The sequence below is a fragment of the Mus caroli genome, chromosome 15, assembly GCF_900094665.2.
Source record: "Mus caroli chromosome 15, CAROLI_EIJ_v1.1, whole genome shotgun sequence".
Classification (NCBI taxonomy): domain Eukaryota; kingdom Metazoa; phylum Chordata; class Mammalia; order Rodentia; family Muridae; genus Mus; species Mus caroli.
The window spans coordinates 73,150,226-73,161,853 of record NC_034584.1 but is presented as its reverse complement, the minus strand read 5'-3'; the positions used below and the strand labels follow the sequence as shown (position 1 = coordinate 73,161,853).

General features: G+C 57.3%; 1 protein-coding gene across 1 annotated transcript; it reads left to right on the top strand.

Annotated features, from left to right (window-relative positions):
- Window positions 1-1,251: 1,251 nt before the first annotated feature.
- Sox10 (SRY-box 10) lies at window positions 1,252-10,608 on the top strand. The gene is made up of 4 exons (XM_029470086.1): window positions 1,252-1,447; window positions 1,923-2,428; window positions 6,266-6,534; window positions 8,828-10,608. The coding sequence occupies exons 2-4, from the start codon at window positions 2,001-2,003 to the stop codon at window positions 9,529-9,531; spliced, it is 1,401 nt and encodes a 466-aa protein (XP_029325946.1). The 5' UTR covers window positions 1,252-1,447; window positions 1,923-2,000; the 3' UTR covers window positions 9,532-10,608.
- Window positions 10,609-11,628: the final 1,020 nt, after the last annotated feature.

Below are 11,628 nucleotides of genomic sequence, written 5' to 3'. Positions count from 1 at the left end.
ACCAATGTCTGCCACCCCCTCGACATGCCTTTGCCCTGTGTGACTATCTCTTTGTGTCCCCACTATCCACCCTGGGGCCCTCCCAATCATTGAGGCCTTGATTCTCCAGACCCCAGTTCCAGCCCGACTCCAGAAGGTACCTGTTTGGTGTGGGCCTGGGGCCTTGCCTAGCTAAGTGGAACAGAGAAGCCACACACTGTCAGTGGGGTGGCCCATGTTCCTCTGTTTGTCCCTCCGTGGGCACCCCAGTTCCGCCTAGCCACTCAACCAGGAAAGGGTGCCTTCACTGAGAAGAGAAAAGGACACTAACTAGGCTGTAGAGGTGAGACCAAGGATAGGAGCCCTGGGGCAACGAGGGAGGAAGAACAAAGAATTGGCTTGAGGGGCAGAAAAGGGGGTGGGGGCTGTCAGAGCCAGGGCAGTTCCTGTCTTTTCTCAGTGTGGGAGAGTAAGGGACTCCACATCCAGACATCCAGGGCTGGGTCTCCTTTCCCAGGAGAGGAAGAGCCCTGCATGTAAGTGAGAGACACCCCTTCCCCAAAGCCCTCCTCACCCTTCTTAAAGAGTAGAGCACTCCCACCCTGCCTCAGCCTCCTGTGTCTCTCTATATCCTGGGCCAGTCCAGCCTTCTGGATGCTAGGATCTTAGAGAGAAGGGATCACGGATTGAATCTGGGGATTGTATGTGTACAGGGCAAAGGTTATCCAGCTGCGATCCACCTTGTCATGGGGGGCTTGGGTCAGCTGTGTTGGAGAGGACAGGAGAGGGCGAGGGTCTGAGACCTACAGCAGGCAGCGGTGCCTAGCACACAGTGGGACTCAGTGGGATTTCTCAAATGAAGCAACACAGGCCACGACCCTTTCAAGTTATCCACTTTCCTCACACCTCTCTCCAGTCCTTTGTCAACTGTCCATGCCACCACCTGTGGCTATGGTCTAGGGTCCCAGGCAACAGGTTCTGACTGGGCCACCTGTATCTCTCCCTTCCCAGACCTAAAATACCCCCACTCTCACACCAGACGCCAAACCCAAGCTGAGTCCAGGGAGACGGGCCTAGGCAGCAGTGCGGGCCGCAGGACTGGGGTTGGGGGGGGGGGGGGGCTGGGCAGAGTGGAGGCGTCCTGGGTGTTGGGGATGAAGGCAGCGCTGGAGGCTCCACCTTCTGCCCTTCCCTCCCTCCTTTCCCCCTCCCCTCCCCCTCCTTCCTTCCCCAGCCGTCTGCAGCGGCTCAGTCGCTCAGTCAGTCTCGGGCTGTCCAGCCAGGGTGTTTGGTGGTGAGGATTCAGGCTCCGTCCAGACAAGGCAGTGGCCTGAGGCTCAGGGCCCCTCAGCCCCTCCCTCCCAGTCCATCAGAGTCACTCCCCAGCCCCGAGCTGGACCGCACACCTTGGGACACGGTTTTCCACTTCCTCAGGACGAGCCCCAGACTGGAGGAGAGGTCGGAGGAGGTGAGTGCGCACTGCGCCCCTGGGCCCGGACTGCCAACCGGGGGTCTGGGTCACCCCTGCTTTGCGATGGGAGAGTCTGACACCCTGCAGGCAGGCCTGCGTCCCCCCATTCTGCTCCCCTAGGCTGTCAGGGCAGACGAGGGGAAAGAGAGGTGAGCGAAAAGGTGGGAAATTCCAGGGGCCCGGATTAGAGCCGAATAAAGGGTCCGTTTTTCTTCCTTTCCATCAACAAACCTCCACCCAAAAGGAGGTTTAGGGGGAAAAAACGAAAAAAACACACCCACACCTAGAGACGGTTGGGATCAGGGGGTGGGAAGACGTGGAGGCGGGACGCACCCACCTAGGGTCTGGCATGTGCACGCGCCCAGGCCCGAGTGGGTTTAGCGCAGGCAGGGAGAGCCGCCACTTCGGGGCTGCACCCGCGTGCCCGGGGTGGCGCCCAGCGCCTCTCCATCGCGCCCTCCTTCCCGTCCAGGTGGGCGTTGGGCTTTTCACGAGGACCCCGGCGGCGGGCCCGGGGGAGGCGGCCGAAGCGGCGGCGACCGGGAGCGACATGGCCGAGGAGCAAGACCTATCAGAGGTGGAACTGAGCCCCGTGGGCTCGGAGGAACCCCGCTGCCTGTCCCCAGGCAGCGCGCCGTCGCTGGGACCCGACGGCGGCGGCGGTGGCTCAGGCTTGCGAGCCAGCCCGGGGCCCGGCGAACTGGGCAAGGTCAAGAAGGAACAGCAGGACGGCGAGGCGGACGATGACAAGTTCCCCGTGTGCATCCGCGAGGCGGTCAGCCAGGTGCTCAGCGGCTACGACTGGACGCTGGTGCCCATGCCCGTGCGCGTCAACGGTGCCAGCAAGAGCAAGCCGCACGTCAAGCGGCCCATGAACGCCTTCATGGTGTGGGCACAGGCGGCACGCAGAAAGCTAGCCGACCAGTACCCGCACCTCCACAATGCTGAGCTCAGCAAGACACTGGGCAAGCTCTGGAGGTGAGCGCTGCCCCGCCCCAACACCCCTCCCCTCCCCGCGCGCGCACATTAGGGCTAGCCTGGAACCCCAGAACAGGATCGCCCAGGCTTCTCTCTCAGGGGAGACCAACCTATGGAAGTTTGGTCTCTTGGAAGACCAGATTTGGAGATCTCGCCCACCCATCTACCCAAAGTGCCTCTGTGGGGGGCTCCTCTGGCTGCCCACTCTGGAACTCAGAACCCCAGCGGCCTAGGCTGGGCCTCCCCATCCTGGGACGGCGGGCGGGAAGGCGCCCCCTCGTGGTTGGAATTCTGTGGGTGGTGGGCAGGGAAGGCAACATGGGGGGTGGGGTGGGGGAAAGCTTCGCACCAGACCTCCACTGGATTCCACATTCACAGTGTGCCGCTGCCACCCGTTTGTGGGGACGGGAGTGTTGGGGGAAACTTTGGGAGAGAGCTGGTCTAGCTGTAGATGCCGGGGGAACGGAAGCAACCAGATGGAGAGCCTGGGTCAGGGTGAGGAGGGCTCTGCAAGGAAAACAAGGAACCCAGAGAAAACAAAGTGAAGAACTTCCATCTCCACTACCACAGTGTCTCTCCCCTGTTCCAGCAGCCCTGGGGAACTTTCCTGACTCCAGTGTCTAGACTGAAAGCTTCTTTAGCCCCAGGAGAGGGCACACAAAAAGAGGCCTTCCCCTCCAGCTGTGGCCCTGAGCTACTAAGTTATTCACTCCTTTCTCCAGCGCCATCTTCCCTCCCTGGGCTCCACCCAATGGTTGAGCAACCTCTTCCCCATGCTCAAGAACTGGGGCTGAGCACCCTCGCCAGGAGGAAGCCTGCTTCCTGCCAGGGTCCCTCAGAGCCCCTGGCTGCCTAGGCTGACCTCGGGGCTCTATGGCAACATTTTCCCAGGGACTAATTTTGACCCTTGTGCTCTCCTGGCCCAGTTACAGATATGTGGGGCGCCCTGACCCACCACAGGCACCCTGGGCCAAGCCCAAAAGGAGCAAGGGCTCCAGCAGAGGCTAGGCTTGCTCAGGTCACCTGATTTCCCACTGGACTGTACAGGAGAAAGGCCCAAGAGAGAGGCATGGCTTGGGTCAGTCAGCGACAGAGCCAGGGCCAGAGACCAGTCACCAACCTTCTCAGGTTATCCCCGCATTATCCCTAGTGGCTGCATTGGGTCACACTTGACTCTCCGGAGTGGTGAGGCTGAGCAGAGGATGGGAGAGTGGAGGCTTCTATACTTGAGGAGACTTGGGAGTCTGTGAAAGGGGCTGACTCCTTCCACATTGCTGGCTCTGTATGAAGGCCGTATCAGACTTGAAGCGGTAGAAGGAGCAATTGGTTCCCTGAGAACAGAGGGGTCTGTAAGCAGCCTCCTGGTCTGCACTGGCCATGTGCTTGCTGAAGGTCCGGCACCCCTCCCCCAGCCCTTACCCCCGCAGTAGCTGGATGGCCAGAGTCGGGCTCTGCTCCAGAACAGCAATGGCAGCTAGCTCCTTTGCCTGAGGTTCCTCTAGGTGTGTACCACTCTCCCTCTACCACCTGTTGTCAAGAGTTTAAGGAGTCTTTCCACTGCCCCTGTCCCATTTTCACTTAGAACCCTTACCTGAGTCCCCTTCAGGCCGACTTGTTCCTAGCTACCACTCAGACAGCAGGGGGCAGGGAAGGCAGCAGAGGATCCAGCCCCAGGGATGGGAGGTGGCAAAACAATGCCAAGGAGCCAAGGCTGTGCTAACAGGTGATGGCTACCTGGGCTCTGCCTGGGGGTCCTTGGAGACACTTGAATGTGACCTGGGCTGGCCAGGGATCTAAACACAGTTGTCCCAAGCTCATGGCTCCAAGGACATCAGGAGTGTCAAGGGTTGGATCAACAGAACTGGAAAACAGACTGGGACCTGCTTCCTGAGCTGGGGGTGGGGGGTTGGAGGGGGGGCAATGTACTTGAACACAGGTCCTGGGGGTTGTGTGAGCTCTTGGCACACTGACCTTGGATGTCACCTGGAGAGGAACCATTAGACGCTGAGCCGTAGGATGTTCGATGCTGTTTAACTGGTGTAGGAAGCATAGTTTGAGCCAAGAAACTGGGAGGAGGTTGAGGCTGGAGCCCCTCCTGTTAGAGGCTAATCCAGCCTGGCCTGCCCCAAGTCTCACAGGCTCTTGCCCAGTCATCTTACGCTGTTGACCTGACTAGAGGACACTTATAATAGCATTCCACGAGGCGCTGCCCATGGGGCTGGAAACCAGCCTCCCTTCTCCATTCACCCATTCCAAACCAAGAGGTGAAAACAAGTGAGGACTGAGCTGGGGGAGGGGGGCAGCAGCGGAGGAGGAGAGCCTTGAGTGTGAGGATTCACACAGGAGTGGAGGATAGCTGTGGGGATGGGCTGGGGTGGATAAGGAGACCTGTGCAGAGTTGGCATGGAGAGGCAAAGACTGGAGCTGGCACCCCAGCATCCCCAGAAAGTTTCTGTTAGGGCCAATTGGATACAGTGCAGCTTGGGAGGTGACAGTGGGGTTCACCATCATGATCTTCCAGCTCTGGTATGCGTAGTCCTCTCCCGAATTCCTTAACCATTTTATTGGTGATTTCCCGTTGCCAGCTGGGCAGGGGACACTGAGAACGATAGGGAAGAGTGTCCGGTGTCACCGGCCACGTCTGGAGCATATGTGTGGGAGCCCTCGCTGGCAGAACCCACCATCCTAACCTTGGGGTCTCCGTCTGTCCTGAAAGTGCACTGCCCCTAAGGAGTCTGGCTCAGCTAGAGGGTCCTCTGGGGAATGCTAGGTGGGTGCAGGGCACACTAGGAGGCTAAGCTGCAAAGGAATGCTACGACTGAGTAAACAGTGCCTGGCATAGCCAGCCCGGAGAGGGGGCTCGGTCTTCCGTTGCCTAGGAGAAGAGGGCACCAACTGGGTGTGCTGGAGGGACTTCAGGAGAAAGAGGAACCTCCGAAGTGGACTAGTGGCCCCTGTGTCTAAAATCTATGGTTTCTGTGCTATCCCCTCTTTATGGCACCCCATCCTGTCTTTCTTACCCTGGGGCAGGCCAGACTCATGGCCACCCACCCTCCAACTTTCACCTGGAGCTGCAGTTGGGTGGGTGAGGGGCATGAGGGCCTCTTCATGCCACAGGCTGTCCCAGAGTCTAGGAAGAGACTCAAGCTTCCTCTGTCCTGTCACTCCCAGGTCCCACCATAGTGAAGGGGACTCACACCTAAACCCCTCATTCCTATCATACTAAAATGTCACCAAATCATTAGTCTGGGGTTGAGGAGCCACCTCTGGGCTTTCTCGTGTGCAGCTCCTCCAAACTCCACTAGAGTGGTACCTGCTTTCTCCTTCCGGGCTTCTCCCTCCCCAGGCCCAGGCACTTCGTAGATATGTATTTTTCTGGTGACTCCACACCCAGGGAAGTACGTGTTATCATCCTTATTTTGTAGGTGAAGAAACTGGGACTTAGGTAGCATGCGCAGTCTGGCACACAGCTATTAAGTAGCAGAGACTGGGGTCCCTCCCCAGCCGTCTGCTCCTCTCTGTATACCTCCACTGCCCAGGGAGAGCATCCTCCAAGGAGGCAGCCAGTCCTCCTTACAGAAGGCTTCAGTGATAGGAACATTTCCCTATCCTTGAACTGAAACCTGACCCTTGTAGCTCCATTTTGGCTGCATGCTTAGGGGCTGGCCCCTGGTGCCCTGCCGCCATTGAGGGTGAGGGACAGAGATCATAAGCATCTTAGGCTGAGGCTCCTGGGTCTGGCATCTTCTGGGAGCCCCATCCCAGGAACCTAACTCAGAGGGAAGCTCACCTGGTTGCTCCAGCACTCATACTGGCTCTGGTGTCCTCCACTCCCAGGTTGCTGAACGAAAGTGACAAGCGCCCCTTCATTGAGGAGGCTGAGCGGCTCCGGATGCAGCACAAAAAGGACCATCCGGACTACAAGTACCAACCTCGGAGGCGGAAGAACGGGAAGGCAGCCCAGGGGGAGGCAGAATGCCCAGGCGGGGAAGCCGAGCAAGGAGGGGCTGCTGCTATTCAGGCTCACTACAAGAGTGCCCACCTGGACCACCGGCACCCAGAAGAAGGCTCCCCCATGTCAGATGGGAACCCAGAGCACCCCTCAGGTGAGTGCTGGGTTCTGCCCAGTGTGCTGCTGCCACAGTGGGGGGTGGGGGGCAGGCAGTGGAGAGTGGTCTAGCCTGAGATGGGACCTAGGAAAGGTTGGCCAGGGGTGTAGTTACCCTAGCTGGAATACTGAAATATGGTACCCAGAGACAGCTCAGAGGGGGAACTCTGGTAGCTTATGGTGATTGGGGGTGGGGGGAGACAGTGGTGCTGGGCAGAGAAAACCAGTTCAGAGAGCCATGGCGGCCAGCTGTGAGATGAGAAGAGACCAGAGTAGTTCCAGGGAAACGGGAGTAGTTACAGGGAGAGGGTGCTTCTGAGAGATGGGCGACAACAAAGCAGAACAAAAGCAAAATCAACAGCCAAAGAAACTACGCAAAAACCAACAGCCAAAGAAACAACGCAAAGCGAAGGCCAGGAGGTGTTTGTGCGCACTTTTAATCCCAGCACCAGCACACAGGGGACAGAGGCAGGAGGTGGGCAGATCTCTGAGTTTGAGGCAAGCATGCTCTACAGAGTGAGTTCGAAGCTAGCCAGGGCTATGCAGAGAAACCCTGTCTTGAAGAGGGGAAAACAAAAGACAAACAAGCAAAACAAAAACAAAAAACAGATAGACAGACAGAGGGACAGAGACAGGCAGAGGGACAGAGACAGACAAAGGGACAGAGGGGGTAGGGATCAAAAGTGGGAGAGGAATCTGCCTCTTCCCAGCTCCCGCCCTAAGATGACGCTGGCACATGCCATGGAGGGGCCAAAACATGGCCCACTGGTGTTTTCTTCTCACCAAGGACATGAGCTGACATTGAGCATGGGTCGGTTTTCTTGTGTGTACCGATTCCTTCCTTCTACCAACCAACTAATCAGCCCCAAACGGTGCGGAGGGGTGTTGAGCAGCTTAGGTCTGATCACCATCACCATCCTCCTACAGATGAGGAGACAGAGAGAGGAGTTTGCTCCACAGCAGAGGTCTGTGGCCAGGGGGTTGGACCCCAGGACTTGTGGCTGGCTTGTCGGGTGCCTCCTTTGTGTTCCTCACGAGCAGAGGGCTCTGCCATCAGAAGACAAGCTAAGTCCTACTTTCCATCATGCACTAACTGGAGTGGACACCAGGAGTCCACCGAGAGAAGATGGTCCCTCGCTCAGGAGTCTACTGTCTATATGGAGGAGCAGATAGGAGCCTACTGCCTATAGGGAGGAGCAGATAGGAAGAAACATATATGAGAAGCCTCGTTGAGACTCAGCAGAATTCTAACTGTCCAAAAGTGTCTTTAAGGAAACATCCCACTCCAGATTATAATCAAGGAGTGCTCCCCAAGATGCAGAGTGTGTGCTCCCCAAGATGCAGAGTGTGGGCTCCCCAGGATGCAGTGTGTGGGCTCCCTGGTCCAATCTCTGCTTTTTTTTTTTTTTTTTTTTTTTTTTTTTTACCAACAAATTGCTTAGGAAAGTTGAGGGTTTGCCTAAGGGTCACACAGTAAATGGCAGAGCCAAAATCCAGGCCCAGGAAGGTTCCTGAGTGCTTGGTAGGGAAGGACTGGACACTGCCTTGGTGTGGCAGAGGTCTCCAGCAGCTGCTAGCCTCGCAGGGCCATGGATTTGGGTCTCTGTGATGGATGCTTGGTCTAACCACCTTCCTCACACATAATCCCTTCTTCACAGCCCTGCGACATTCAGATGCACCTATTGAGGCTCCCTACCACCACCACCACCACCAATTCATGGGACAGTGGGTGGCTTCTGTCTCTAGTTTACAGTCCTTTGCATGTTACCCCACGTAGCACTTTCTGCTCTAGAGCCTGATGAGCCTCTTGTCTCTCCGTGGCTGCAAGGCTTTTAGAGCCTGGATCCGAATTTATTTCCAGTTATCCCCAGCATCTAGCACACTGCCTGGCACTTAGCAGTGCCCTGGGCATTTGCTGAGCTGTGTGGATGAGAAAGTTAACAGGCAAAGGAATGGGGGCAGTAGTCTAAGTGCCCCCTTGAGCAAGGGCTGGCAGGGCAGGGAGTCGGCAGGCTTGAGGTTGCACTGAAGAGGGAGAGCACAGGGCTGTTTGGACACGGTAAGAGATTAACAGTCCAAAGTGGACAGGACATGCGGGGCTAAGCAGGGAGAGTCACTAAAAGATGTCAAGGGGATTCTGAAGAGCAGGCGGAACACAGGACCATGGCTCAGCATGTTAAGTAGTATGACAGGAAACCGGCCTCAGAGGTCAGCATCCTATTGCCTAGACCATCTTCTAGAGCCCACTTGCCTCTAACATGCTCACTCTTTCCCCCCTCTCTCCTACCCAGGCCAGAGCCATGGCCCCCCGACCCCTCCAACCACCCCAAAGACAGAGCTGCAGTCCGGCAAGGCAGACCCCAAAAGGGATGGGCGCTCCTTGGGGGAGGGCGGGAAGCCCCACATCGACTTCGGCAACGTGGACATCGGGGAGATCAGCCACGAGGTAATGTCCAACATGGAAACCTTTGATGTGACTGAGCTGGACCAATACCTGCCACCCAACGGGCACCCAGGCCATGTGGGTAGCTACTCGGCAGCTGGCTACGGGCTGGGCAGTGCCCTGGCTGTGGCCAGTGGACACTCTGCCTGGATCTCCAAGCCACCAGGTGTGGCTCTGCCCACGGTCTCGCCCCCTGGTGTGGATGCCAAAGCCCAGGTGAAGACAGAGACCACAGGCCCCCAGGGACCCCCACACTACACTGACCAGCCGTCCACTTCCCAGATCGCCTACACCTCCCTCAGTCTGCCCCACTACGGCTCCGCCTTCCCCTCCATCTCACGACCCCAGTTCGACTATTCTGACCATCAGCCCTCAGGACCCTATTATGGCCATGCAGGCCAGGCCTCTGGCCTCTACTCAGCCTTTTCTTACATGGGGCCCTCCCAGCGGCCCCTCTACACTGCCATCTCTGACCCCAGCCCCTCAGGGCCCCAATCCCACAGTCCCACACACTGGGAGCAGCCAGTATATACGACTCTATCCCGACCTTAGAGGGGCCCTGTCACCACCAGTGCCCACAGGGCCCCGGGGCCCCTTCCCCCAGCCTGTGTGCCCTGCTCCTCATCAGCCTTAGGCTTGGCAGTGGAGGAGGCTGCAGAGGCTGATAGCAGCAGGAAGGCTTCTGCCAGCTCCTGCCCTGATGACCTCCACCCACCCCGGCTCTGGAGGCCAAGCCCTGACTGAGCTGGCAAAGGAGGAGTTTGGTGCCTCTCCCAGACTGAGGGTGAGGGGCCACCCTTCCCCAGAAATGACCCTCTATCCCAGGACCTGAGAGAGTCCTGGTCAGTCCTTCAGGGAGGCTGGAAGGGTTAGGGTAGGAGGCCCCACTGCTCCTGTTATCTCCTTGGAGAGCAAGGGGCCCGTGTGCTACTGTGTCACTGTGCCTAAGAGCTAGGCTGCCCAGGGACCTGCCTCAAAGCCTGGAGCTGGTTCTGTCCTGTCACTAAGGACGCACTGAGGACAGCTTTGAACAGCTTTGTAAAGAGCAGGGTGGGACACTCTGATCCTTTCTCTGCCCCCTCCTCACCTGAATGTGGGAACTGGTCGAGGTCCCCAGGTCCAGTTCCTTATCAATAACCTCATCCCCTGCCTAACTGAGGAGAGTCCTCATGTTCTTCCCATCCCACCCCTACCTCCATGCCTCAAGGCCCACCCCAGGTGAGGAGCCAGGGGCTCCAGGAAAGAGTCAGAGGCAATCCATCCAGCCTTCTTCTCGCCTTCTGTCAGCCTCAAGTCCCCAGGCTCAGAGTTAGCATGGCACGGGCCCTAGCCCCAGAGTACTGGGGTACCTGGGTTGCTGGCAGCAGGCTGGACACTAAACCCCTGCCATGTACAGTCTACCTTTGCCTTGCACCCTTTGCTCCAGTGATACCTTAATAAAGTACGTAGCTCTGTCTCCCCATCTCCTGTCTGCAGCCCAGTCCACATGTAACACATTGCTGCCCCTTTATTTATCTCCATAGTCGCCATGTTCCTATCCCTCTAGCTACTCCAGCCCCGTTAACTTGCATTAAGCACTCCAAGTAATAAAATCAATGCTTCTGGTTGCCTGCTTGGTGGCCTGACCTGGCTTGTCTCTTGGTCTCTTACCCCTTACCTGTGCTTCCTCGAAGGTTCCCCACAAGCAGCCAGAACAGTGCAAAAGTGAGAGATTCCTTAGGCGCTTTCCCCTTAATGACTTGTGGACAGTGGAGTAAGTCAGGCAGCCTCCTGATGGGTGGGTGGACCTATGTCCAGGGTCTAAGCCTCAGAAGAAAGCCACCCAATGAGGGGCTACCCACCTCTCTCAGGTCCAGCTCTAGCTCCAACCTTCTGCTCTGTCGTGTGACAGAGGGGAGTCTGTGAGGAACTCAGGGGATGGCTTTTCAAAAAGGAACAGTGGACTAGTCCCCCTTGTCTCCCGGGTGAGCAGTCAGGCCTGGGTCCATAGAACCTATGGGTGTGGATAGACCTTCTGTGGCTACACACCTCCATCCATCACCTTCCCCAACACAGACAAACGTGTCACACACACACACACACAGAGAGAGAGAGAGAGAGAGAGATTGTCTATGCCAGCATCTAGCTGAGCAAGCAGACTGTTTCAGTCTAAGCCATCAAACCCCATCCATTGAGCTCCCTCAGAGTTTGTCCTCAGTAGGGACCATGACCTATGCCACTGCCAAGCTCATGTCACCAAGATCAGGGGAACTCTCTACCAAGTTGTTCTGACAGGAAGTGCCAACAGCTGGGCATTCCCATAGTAGCAAAGCTCCTAGTGTGCTCCTGCCTTGTTCCCTTAGCCAGGGGTATCCATCCTTTCAGCCTCTGACAGAATAGCCCTGGGAAGCTGGTGCTCTGACAGCTCATCCCCTGAGCTGCTCCAGGTGCCACACCATCCCTCCACCCCCATCAGCCCATGGGAGGATGGGTACCAGGAGCCAAGCCCAGCTTTACAATGGGAACTGCAACTGGTAAGCCCTTCTGACCACCTGCTGGCTGCCTCGAAGGTTGGTATCCGAAGCCCTTGCTCTTCTCTGAAAGAGCATCAGACCACACGGACCATATAGAAGCTGCCTCTGTGTTTTATTGACCTTGAATAGATTATCT